General features: G+C 44.2%; 1 protein-coding gene across 2 annotated transcripts; it reads left to right on the top strand.

Annotated features, from left to right (window-relative positions):
• The first annotated feature begins 904 nt into the window (after positions 1–904).
• On the top strand, positions 905–10428 carry LOC306696167 (ectonucleoside triphosphate diphosphohydrolase 7-like). 2 transcript variants are annotated; one of them, XM_079159715.1, is made up of 14 exons: positions 905–1044; positions 1848–1919; positions 2006–2185; positions 2954–3159; positions 4617–4767; positions 4996–5099; positions 5283–5342; positions 6014–6159; positions 6349–6515; positions 6720–6921; positions 7025–7144; positions 7249–7334; positions 8999–9160; positions 9633–10428. In XM_079159715.1, the coding sequence occupies exons 2-14, from the start codon at positions 1912–1914 to the stop codon at positions 9853–9855; spliced, it is 1815 nt and encodes a 604-aa protein (XP_079015841.1). In that variant the 5' UTR covers positions 905–1044; positions 1848–1911; the 3' UTR covers positions 9856–10428. The 2 variants fall into 2 exon arrangements, with proteins under 2 accessions (XP_079015841.1, XP_079015840.1); XM_079159714.1 differs by having other exon boundaries at positions 6011–6159.
• The last annotated feature ends 2102 nt before the right edge of the window (positions 10429–12530 follow it).

Genomic DNA, 12530 nt, shown 5'->3' with positions numbered 1-12530 from the left:
ACTGTTTTATAATAATAAATTAAACAATACAAAAAAATGTAAGTGTCAAGCGCTTCAAAATTCATGTTACTCATCTTACTCATCTTTTTTTTTCTATCACAGTGTTTTAGATAGAATATTTTTAGTCTGAAAATAAAACTATTTCCTGATTGACCTGATTTGATCATTTTACCGAAAACTATTTCCTGATTGACCTGATTTGATCTAATCGATGGTTTTGACAGAAAGTCTCTCTACTGCAACGATTCTATTCAAATTCTCCTCGTTGATTTCTATCGCTTCACTCATAAGAATGTCAGCTGTTGGTCGGGCTGAATAAAGAGACCGGTGACAAACATGATCTCTGAAGAAGACAAAACCATCTACAGCATGTTTTTACGTCACGTGTCCACGTGGTGGCGCATGTTGCATTTGGTGTTCATCGACTTGGGGGTGAGGATGTGTCGCGAGATCCTTTAAAACTCTTAAAAATTCAAATTTCCAAATTGTTTTAAATATATACCCAGGTCTCTCACACACACACACACACACACACACACACACACGCACACACACACACACACACACACACACACACACACACACACACACACACACACACACACAGAGACTAACCCCTAACAGATACTTCTGCTCATTGAATAATAAAATGCATAAACCGAATACAAAATGTTTTCCAAAATGACGTCGGTTTACCAGCTGTTCAGTTAAAGAAAAATAAATACATAATGGTACACTATCTACAGGTATCACACGGCCACACCGCGCCCCCTTTCGGATTAACCAGAAGTGGGCGTGTCCTGATGTGCTACAGACCAATGGCCGCAGCCGGACCGCCCAATTACGTATTTGACGACGTAGCCGACCGGAAGTCAGTTGGATTTGCGATCGCTTCCTCTTCTTCTTCGCCTCCTCGTCTTCTTCTTCTTCTTCTTTCTTGTTTCTTTCTTTTAAATAATCTCATGATGTTAACGTCGTTTCTGTCGAAGGACTACTTTACCTGACGGACTGTGATGTCATGGCGGAGGTGTGAGGCACGTGTAGGTGAGTTTATATAACGCAGAATGAGAGCATATGGATACATTGTAGTCAGTAATACACGAATGAACCGTTCTACAGTTTAATCTTATATAACTGGGATATAAGCCAGTTCTTCTTCTGGCCTCTGCTGAATATTAACGGGATGTCACACTAATTGCATCGGACCATCTAAAATGAACATGAAGCTATTTATATAATATGATATACGCTATAATGTACACTTTACTATATTATACCCATAGTACGTCTTATATTTGATATCATATTCTGATATCATGCAGTATATCTACACATCATGTTCTACTATTACTACCTCTCACCTTCTACTATATCTCATATTATATAATCATTTACCTTTTTATACCTTTGTTATAATATGTTGCTCTGATATTCGCATCATTAATGACTCTTTTTTGTGTTCTGTTTTTACTTTTAAATCCTTTTTAATTATTTACTTTTTATACTTTATTTGTCTGTGCTGCTGTCTTTTGCCGGCCGAATTTCGCCACATGGATCAATAAAAGTACATCTTATCTTTAATACTTCAGTGTTGTACTTGTACTAGTAGATTAGAGTAATGACTTCATTTATGGTCCCATTGCAACGTCACAGCAGCAAAGTCACACACTGTTAAATGTCCTGTAACCCTCCCTCTCACATCCTTTCTATATTCAAATACACTTTTATAATATACTTGTTTTAACGTACTGTTATCTGTTTGTTTACCATATTTTATTTTCAAATTATGTCTCGATTATTGTTTATTGCACTGAGCAGTATCCTCTCCCTCTTTTCCCCTCGTGCAGGAGAAAAGCCACGACCATGAGGTGACGTCTGTGACATCTTGAATCATTTCTCCCACCGGCACATATGGCGAGGTAATAAAGTGCCAACGGCATCGACGAGAGCACTTTTAACATTATATGACCTGATTTAACTCTGTGCTCCTCCTCCTCCTCCACAGGATCACTTTCTCCTGCCTGCCGGCCTCCTGGCACTGCAGCGTGTCCCTGCTGTCTCTGGGCTGCGCTCCCAGGCAGAGGCTGCTGCTGCTCCTCATCACCTCCGCCCTCCTCCTCCTCGGAACCTACCAGAGGCAGCGGTGGAGCGCGGGGCCGCGGCGGCACGGGTCCCGAGTCAACAAGTGAGCGAACGTCAAGAGCGAATCTTTATCGCACACAGTTACAGGGTACATTCTCTGTAAAGATGTTAAGTCGTGGGATAGCGGACGTGCTCCTTCAGTGAAGATCAACAGTCGATCAAAAAATCTAATTCAATGTAGTAAACATGTAGTAAACATGTAGTAAACATGTTGTAAACAGTTCAACAATAGAGCCATGACGGGGAAATGAGCTGGAGTCACACAGCAAAGTATTACTTTAACAAAAACACTAATTCATCATTTAAGAAAGAAAACATATTAATAAAAGAAAACACTCTGTAGTTCACACAGTTTGACCGTATCGCTGTTTTCACTCGTCCGTGTGAACGTGGCAGCGAGCCAGCTGCTGCTAACGAGCTCTGTGAGAACAGTTATCTCGTTTGTTTTTGAGGCCGGACGGCTCAACGCGACCTGAACTCACTTTGTGGGAGCGGCTGCAGGTGCTTCCATCAGAAACCAAGGACACACACAGAGATACAGACGGGACTTGTTGAAGGCACTCGGTAGTTTGTGTGTTTTTTTTCTACATTTAGTTTAATCAGACGTGCACTAAAAGCAGGAGAGTGCGATAGACAATGTGTCTGTTTAAGGGTTTTATCCAAAGCACCATATTTTGTGTTGGTGTAGCCTGTGGGAGGCCAGGCGTGAAAATATTCCCTCCGACGCTTCTTTTAATGAACATATACTGTGTATATATATATATATTGAGCGTATTCTTCATCTCGTGTTTCTGTGTTCTTCCTCCTCCAGATACCTCTCCATCGCAGAGTCCATGGAGGTCACCGACGTCTTGGACCCGGCTCTGAATTACGGGATCGTGGTGGACTGCGGCAGCAGTGGCTCTCGGGTCTTTGTGTACTACTGGCCCCCCCACAACGGGAACCCTCACACGCTGCTGGACATCCGGCAGATGAGGGACCGCGACCGCAAGCCGGTCGTCAAGAAGATCAAACCCGGTGAGGAGGCGGTTTTGTTCTTGTGTCACATTGCGTCGCGTCTCACCGTCGAGCTCTTTATGAAACTAACCCGGAGTGTCAACATCTTTGATGTGAGTCGTGCTGCAGAGAGAAAGCTATAATCTGTGTGTTCATGCACCAATGTTTCTGCGTTCCTCCGTGGACGACTGTAGTTCCTTTTGTGCACTGCAGACTCGTTCTCTCCAGTGCATTCTGGGAAAGAAAATGCTCGAGCATCAGCCAAAGCCAAAAAGCAACATCTCTCAGTCCCTTTTAATATTTCATTTCAGTGTAATTGACCAAAACAAATCCTTTTTCCTTCTTGTGTGACTAACAGTGGAGCCTTAGAGAAGCAGACCGTGTTGTTGGTGCCAGCGTGACGATCATTACTGATCATTGTTTGTCTCTTTAAGCTCACAGACAGAAAGAGAAATGAAGGACAGAGTGTGTGACAGAGACAGAGAGCGTTCACGGTGGAGAGAGAGGAGGAGGAAGACGTTTAAAAGCAAATGCTTTCTCTTTGGTGGCTGGTTTACTCCTTTCATCTTGAGCTCAGGAGATTCTCTATACGAGGTAGTAATAAGTCACTTTGACTTTATCTCCGTCACAGCGGAGAGATTAGATCCTCAGGGTTTGAGTTAAAGTCATACGTGGAGCTTTGAACCCTGAGACAGAACGTAACAACCTCAGTGGAACAATCTGTTCTCAGTGTTTCCTGCACCGTTGGATACAAGCCATCACCAGCACTGGTTTGAACAATTCAAGAATCTTTGGGGGGTTTTGGTAAATTGGCTCTGGTTGATGATATTTCCTGAATATTATCTACGATTGCCGGTCAGTCCAGTTTGTTTGTGAGAAAGCTGTCACTGAAACCAGAACTACTAAATCTGATCCATCTGCTCATCGAGAAATCTTTAGAGGAAACGATCTTCTAACCAAACAGGTCTGCACGTCAGCAGCTGTTTCTCCTGATTAATAGTTCAAAAGCTGTTAAGATTAAAAACCCGTGACAGCGATCCCACAGCAATGAGTCATCACTGTCTCTTACCTGTAGTCATACGCTAATACTGCTTATAATCAGTTATTTATCAAAAGCATTGAAGTGCTGCATTAACGTCTGTCGGTCACGGGAGTTTCACTTCGTCCTCGTTGGGTCCTGACGATGCTGGCTGACGAGTTCCCCGTCTAGTCTGCATGACGTCATGTTTGCTCCTCTTGGTTCGTTTGTAAGAAGTCAGTGTTGAACGGGAACCGGACCAGAACTAACCCTGCCCCCCCCCCCCCATGGTGCAGGACTACAGGTGTGACAAACGTTGCCGTATACGTCGCTAACAAAAAAAGGAATGCCTTGTCATTGTAGTGTGGGCGTCTCTATAATTAGCCGTCTCGTGAGAACAAGTGTGTGTTTAGTGTGTTGTTTGCTGAACCCTGCGTGTTCCTCCGTTGCCTCTCTTCAGGCATCTCCACCCTGGCCAACACGCCGACGCAGGCCAGCGACTACCTCCACCCTCTGCTCCGCTTCGCCGCCGCTCACGTCCCGAGGAGCAAACACAAAGAGACGCCGCTCTACATCCTCTGCACCGCCGGCATGAGGCTGCTGCCGGACAGGTAGACTCAAAGCTTTGACTTGAAGTTCCAATAACGTGTAAGTGTTAAATCATACACTCAGACGGCAGTTTAGGTCAACCTATATTTAATAGTCTCGGCCTCAACAAAGATAGAACCTGTGGTTTGAGATGTAACGTGTTACATTAGACTGCGTTGGCTCCTGTTACGTTTGCCCGTCCCTCTGTATCTGTTTGTGTATTTGATATATTCTCGTTTCTCTGTATGTAGCCAGCAGGCGGACATCTTGGACGACCTGGTCACCGACGTTCCCCTGGAGTTCGACTTCCTGTTTTCCAGCTCCCACGCTGAGGTCATCTCTGGGAAACAAGAAGGTGAGATGGTTGCTCGCTCTGTGCTCGTATGTATTAACCGAATTAAGAGAATGCAACATTCACTGTGGCAGGAACGATCCTTAAAACCGCTCTAACTGCTTCCTGTGTTGTGTTATGTGTTGTGTGTGTGTCTCCCCATCGCGGTTGTGGTGACGTGTTTCCTGTTTCCTCTCAACCCTGAAGGCGTGTATGCATGGATTGGCATTAACTTTGTGTTGGGCCGCTTTGATCACGCTGATGAAGGTGAGTGTGAAGGAGCTGAAGGGTCAGTTCAGATGTTATGAAGTGTGTTTGTATGAGGTTCTTCTCCACAGTCAGTGTTTTATGCTCTCTTCAAAGTCACCAGACTCCTTTTGATCAAAACAGTGATTTTTACCTCAGAGAACACAGGAGTAGCTGGTCTACTGCTGCCTCCATCGGTTAGTGTGTTTGTGTTATTGTGTTTTAAAGTGTTTGGTTGGATTCACCAAAGTCACACAATAACACGAACTAACCACCTGATCGAGGCAGCGGCAGACACACACACGGGAGAAGTTTGCCGACAGAAATCTCCTTTAGGTTTAGGCAACAAACCTGCTCGGTTCGGTTTAGGAATAAGATCAGAGATTGGGTTAAAATAAATCCTCTCTGGCAGAAGTCCCTGAGGGAAAACTTCAGGTTCTGAAGGTAAAATGACTGTTTTCATCGATGGAGTCCTGTGTCTCTAAAGAGAGAAGAGAAAACAGATTCAGCTCCCGTCAGGAAGGTGTCTGACTGCAAGATAAAGCTGTGAAAACATTCTAAATATAACGTTCACTTAAATTTGAGAAATTTAGAAATTTACACTAATTACTCTTTTACCAAAACAAACAAACATAATAACATAATATCATAATAACATAATAACACTGTCATATCTTCATGTTTCTCAGAAGACGCGACAGTTGAGGTGACGACGGGGTCTCAGAACCAGCAGCCAATCAGCAGGCGGCGCACAGTGGGCATCATGGATATGGGCGGAGCTTCACTGCAGATTGCCTACGAGGTGCCGAGCGCCATCACCTTCAGTTCACCACAAGAAGTGAGGTTAACCGCTAAATTGCTGTTATCGATCGGTTAACCTGCTGCATCATTTTCTGGATCATTTGGTCTGTAAAACGACACGGTTGCAGATGAATGGACTAATTGTTCCCGCTCTATTATTGACATGAACAATCCTTGTTTATATTGAGAGTGTGTGTCTCTGTATTGAGTTTGTTTGTTTTTTTAGGAGGAGGCGGGGAAGAGCGTCCTCGCCGAGTTTAATCTGGGCTGTGACGTCGAGCACACGCAACACGTCTACAGAGTCTACGTCACCACCTTCCTCGGCTTCGGAGGAAACATGGCGAGGCAGCGATACGAGGACCAGCTGATCAACAACACGCTGGCAAAGAACAGGTTCGGACACACACACACACACACACACACACACACACACTTATATTAACATCTGTTAAAGCTGCTTTCGTCTCCTCTCGTGGCAGTTTTATTCAAGACTACATTCCTCACGACCTCTCTGCCTTCAATGAAACGTTGAATTCATATCTATTTGGATGATCGTTGCCGGTAAACGTTGAGCTCTTCATGCTCCTGTTGGTCCAGGTTCCTCACGGCGCAGATGGGCCTGAGCGAGGACCAGCCGTACCTGGACCCCTGTCTGCCGGTCAGCCTGTCGGACTCGGCGGTGAAGGGCAACCGCACGGTGTACCTGAGGGGTCAGGGCGACTGGAGTCGGTGTCGAGAGGCCGTGCGACCTTTCCTGGGCCTCCACAACGGCACCATGTCACCGGGGGGCGTCTACCAGGTACAATCGAAACCCGGTAGACGAACCCCTTCACGTTGAAGCTCAACCTGCATTTGATTCAATGCAGAACAATCACTTTTTAACGCCGTGTTTTATTTTGTAGGCTCCCATCAATTTCAGCAACAGTGAGTTCTACGGTTTCTCGGAGTTCTTCTACTGCACGGAGGACGTTCTGAGGCTGGGAGGACCGTACGACAGCCACAAGTACTCCAGAGCTGCTACGGTATCTATTCCTTCACGAGGAGCTTGGCTGTGAAATATAGTTTTCATTATAATTTTCCCTTTTTTCTGGTTGAACATTGTGTTTTGTTCTTGTTTCCTCTGCAGGACTACTGCCTCACCAAGTGGTCGATACTGAAGCAGCGTCTGGACAACAAGCTGTTCTCTCAGCAGGCCGACATCTACAGACTCAAGTGAGTTCATCTTCATCTTCATCTTCATCTTCAGCCACTCGATAATGTTTCAGAAAGAAGCAGATCTTTCATTGTAGTCTCTGTTTGGGCAGATCGATACTCGCAAGCTCCTCGTTTGGTATCGATTCCTTTAGAAAAATAAATCAAACAATAAATGACAGAAATAGATGTCACATGACGCTGCAGACACACTTCCACAGCAAACATGAGAGAAAACGTCAGGAAGGAAACGAAGATTAAAAAACAGCCCGATTAGTGAGGATAAAGCGGCACAAACGGGAAAAACAACACGTCCTGAAAGTTAAATGGAGTTTTATTATTTGTAAAATACTTTGTTGACACGAAACATTTTATTTAATTGTACTCCGCTTTGCTTTTATAGTAAATGTATTAATTAATGGCGGATTTGCCTTTGAGTGCAATGATTTCTCTTTCTGAAAATGACCTTTATTTTGAAAAATTGCATATCCATTGAACAAATTATCAGTATTGTTAAAATTCCTAAAAATCCTCTGTCTGTACAGGAAAGAGCTACCGAATGAAAGGAGCGTACAACAACAGACGTGAAGGCTTTCAGAAGTGTGACATAAAGACATTTCACTGGTCGCAGACTTTATTCACAAATTACAAACTCCGACTACAGAGGCCACGATTACACGATTACACGTCCTTCAAACCTTCACAACCTGCTAAAGTCCTGAAAATCATGTGGACAAATACGTTTACACTACAAAGACCCGCTTCACAGATACAGTGGCTCATTAACCCCGATCCAGTATTCATGGTGCTGACTTTCTATTGGACCTGGAGACTAAATCCAACGCGATGAATCTCACTGAGATATTGCCGGCTATTCCTTAAAAAAAGCTATTGAGTTAAAATGGAAATCAGATGTTTCTCTCTCTCTCGATGGGAAAGCGTGTCTCTGAAATGATTAGTTGTTTATCTTTAGAGTAAATAACAAACCAATAACAGAACGAGATGCTGCCCCGTGTCTCTCAGTGTCTTAGTGACGTCATTTTATTGTCATCGCTGTTGATTTGATTTGAAGATGGATTGAAGATGTGTGGTGAGAGGAGGATCTCCTGCAGATAGAAAGCACAGGAACACTATCGCTCTGTCACGTTATATCAGAGATAAACTCATTCATTCACAATATTTCATTTGTTTGATTTATTTGAATGCTTACAGCATGTTGCGGATGTGCTTTTAGGTGCAAAGTGTGTCGTTTACGACCACCAGGAGGCGCTGTTCCTTCCACTGTGGTGGATATTTGTGCCACTTGTCTGCAAAACAATAACACGTTAATAAAGATGCACCTCATTGAGTTATTCAAACCTTCAGTGGATGTAAAAAAACAAACAATCAAAACAGAAACTCTGATGATTTAGTAAATTAATCTCCTTCTGAATATAAACCAGGCTCGTCACTGAGCTTTGGAGGGACTTGATTTTGGAACAATTAACACTTTAAAGAGTTAAAACTTTAGAAATAGTCGAGGCCGACAAGATGTGATACAACAGATGTGTTAATGATTTCACAAAAAAGGTTCAAAGCTCAAATATTTAGCGCCAAAGATGGAACTTTAATCAACAACCAATAACTTTGACTTTCCAACTGCCCCCCCCCCCCCCGCTCTCTCTCGCTCTCTCTCGCTCTCCCAGGCTTCAGTGCTTTAAGTCGGCCTGGATGTACGAGGTGCTGCACTCCGGCTTCCGGTTCCCGACCGACTACCCGAACTTGAAAACGGCCCAGCTGGTTTACGACAAGGAGGTCCAGTGGACTCTGGGAGCCATCCTGTTCAAAACCCGATTCCTGCCTCTCAGGTAACGACGTCATTTACCACACACACACGCACACACACACACACACACACACACACACACACACCTCTGAAAGAATCGTACTCCTAAATGTGTCCGTTTCAGGGTGAATATGTATGATGTCATCGCTATAGTTGGTGTTTAGTTTGAATCTCACCGTCTCTGTACCGAGTCACAGTCTGAATCTCAATATGCACATTTATTTACACAATAAATGACAAACATACGAGTCCTCCTTTCTCTGGAGTAGAAGACATTTACAAATATATATTTTAAGACAATGGAAAGATGGTCGTTCACTTAAAATAACTTTTGAAAAGGTGTGATTGCACGATTTAAATCGATAAAGGATCACTTGAGGTGAGGACGGTGTCAGATAAAGACTTTCCTAAAGAGGGTAAATAAAGTAGCTTACTACTTCAGTTGACGTTTTGCTGTTCAGCATCATGGATGATTTGGGGTTTTCCGTCTCCAGGGACCTGCGGCAGGAAACCCTGCGTCAGAACCAGAACCACCCCAGCTGGCTGCGCTCCTCCTTCGTGTACAACCACCACCTGTTCTCGCTCTGCATCCTGGTGGTGGTGCTGGCCATCCTGCTCTACATCCTGCGCCTGCGGAGGATCCACCAGCGGGAGCAGCGGCAGGCCGACGCCCTGAACCTCCTCTGGGTCGAGGAGGGAGAGGCCCTCCTCCCCTGAGAGAACCCCCGTCAGCGTACGACTGAAGAGCGCGAGGACGGAGGACGGAGGACGGATGAGGAACCTGGAGATTACTCACCAGACGCTCGTTTGGCCACTTTAATTGAGAAACAGCCGAGTACAAGAGAGTTTTAATGAGCCGGGAAATCAAACTCCTCTATGTTCTTTGATCCGGCAGCAGCTTCAAACTCAGATCATCTCAGACCGGAGAGACGTTCTCTGTGTTCATTTCTTCTGTGGAAAGACAGGAATCAACTCGGCACAACGGGATGGAACAACTACCGTGTGTGTGTGTGTGTGTGTGTGTGTGTGTGTGTGTGTGTGTGTGTGTGTGTGTGTGTGTGTGTGTGTGTGTGTGTGTGTGTGTGTGTGTGTGTGTGTGTGTGTGTGTGTGTGTGTGTGTGTGTGTGTGTGTGTGTGTGTGTGAGTGAGAGGTGTAGAATGAGGTTAGGTAGTAATATGGGACACATTTTAAAATACACAAATACTGTATATCTACACAAATATCTCTGTAATCATCAGTCAGCTTCCAATTTGATCCAAAGCCATGTTTTTATTTATATGTCCGTTAACCTGGATACAGTGTGGGGGGGGGGGGGGGGGGGGGGGGCGGTTCATCATAGGAACATGGATTTGTGGAAAGTCTTTGAAGACCATTCACACCCATGCTAGAGGCACATAAGAAAGAGATGCAGCTCAAGTGGTTCCAACAGCATTCATGTGTTTTCTATTTTAAATATTCATGTGGGAGAAACAGCTGCTAGCAGCGCGGCCGTGGACTTTCATCTTCACGAGAAGATGAATCCGAATGGTCACTCAGCTGTACTTTAAAGATGTTTACCTCATTGGACACAAGACATTTGTGTGATTTAAAGGGTTAAAAATACAGAGTATTGACACAATAACACAAATATGTTGTACGTTGGCCGTTGTGAGGCGTCAGACAGTTTCCCAGTTATTTAGATTTAATGTTCGCTGACTTATCGTGTTGTTAGGGTTAGCGCTGACATAACTTGTAGCATGTTAGCATGCTATTGTTGGTTAATTTAATGTTTAAAATGATTATTTATCTTAAGGTACAGCTGAGTTCAACAAAGTGTAGCTGAGCCTAAAATGACCAATGTCCAGGGGTTCAGGTGACCACTTCTTCTTCTTTTTCTTCTTCTTTTGTATAATTTCCTGAACATACTCCAGATGTGTCTACATCTGTTCTTTATACGAGTGCGTCATGTGATCTTTGAGTATCTTCATCTGGTGACGCATTTGAATATTTCCTCTCTGTAAACAAGAGAGAGAAGAAGCTCTCAGGTTCTGGTTCACCTTAAATCTCTTTCGCTGTAATAAATATACTCTTCATCGGTACCTCCGTACGGTTAAACCACAATAACCGCCGCTGTCCTGCCGAGACCTCCGATCCAGCTCAGATGTTGATCAGAGGGAAGCTCGAGATCGAGCGGAGAGGTCTGAGAGCAGACGAAGGCCTGCAGGCCCCCGAGTCAAACAGATGCGCTCTGATCTGATCTGAATGAAGATCCACGGACAATAGAGAGGAAACCGGTCGGGGTGGATGCTCGGATGAAGCAAAAGAAAAGTATAGATGAGATCTGAATGTGTGGTTTTTAAAATGAAGCCATTTTGAGGAAAAAAAAGCCACAAAAAAAAGAGGGTCCATTGTTTTCAGTTTTATGCATTTCATATCTGTAAATGAAGCCAGTTTGTTTTTCTTTGGGAGTCTTTTGTTCATGTGCTGACGGTGCAGCTGTGCAGCAAACGATGACGACGCAAATATGTGTCTGAGAAGCAAAACTTCCTGAGAAGTTGAATCATGCGTTGATCCCACAGTGGGAGGCTTTATGTTGTTGTTGTTGATTAGTCCACAGCCGACGGTGTGACGTTTTTAAAATCACTTCCTTTTGACCTCGTTGCGAGCTGTCCAGGGTTCCTGCTGCTCCTCTGATGTTTGTGACTCCTGACCCGGGACCAGTGGTGGACCGTGTCCTTCCAGAGCTGGGCATCGTGCAATGTTTAACAGGGATTCACTGAAGGGGACTTTTTATTTTTACTTGAGGTACCTTTTTAACATCAATGTGAATAGAAACTATTCCAATAAAAGATCCTTTTTGTAATAAAACATCTGTCTCGAGTTTTGCCTCCAACTATATATATTTATATATCGACCACTGAGGCTTTAGGGGGACATTTAGGGATTTGGGCCTCTAGCAGTTGCTTCTCTGTAGGACAACAGAGGGTTAAAGTGAACCCGGAAGCTGGGGGAGGAGCCTGATCGGCAGTTGGCTCGTGTCTCCACAGAGCGGAGGCCCTCACTGGTGCAGTGACGTGTGTGTGGCCTGCTGGCGGCGCTGTGCAGCGTTCATGCAAACCCTGCAACATGCATCCATCACACGGTCTCCTCACCGACAACTTCACACCTGGAAGTCAAGTTTTTTTTAATAATCAGTTCTGCTTTCCTCATGTCCAAACAGCGCGGCCACGTTTCTGAAGTGACACATTTAAAAAGGAACACAGAACCCGTTCTTATCTTAAAAATATACTTTTAATACAACAGCTGCATATAAATATTAAAATATACATTATACAGGTGTACAGTACACTCACACAAAACAAAAAATATTAGGCTTCTATTTGTACGGCACTTCTTGTATTTCTTTTTTTTG

Source organism: Pholis gunnellus (assembly GCF_910591455.1).
Source record: "Pholis gunnellus genome assembly, chromosome: 5".
Classification (NCBI taxonomy): Eukaryota; Metazoa; Chordata; class Actinopteri; order Perciformes; family Pholidae; genus Pholis; species Pholis gunnellus.
The sequence above is the reverse complement of the archived record's forward strand: the minus strand, read 5'-3'. Positions and strand labels throughout refer to the sequence as shown.

Coding starts and splice junctions, on each gene's coding strand:
- LOC306696167 (XM_079159714.1), top strand. Junction 5,100..5,282: donor CATCTCTGGGAAACAAGAAG/GTGAGATGGTTG, acceptor TCAACCCTGAAG/GCGTGTATGCATGGATTGGC. Junction 6,516..6,719: donor AACACGCTGGCAAAGAACAG/GTTCGGACACAC, acceptor CTGTTGGTCCAG/GTTCCTCACGGCGCAGATGG.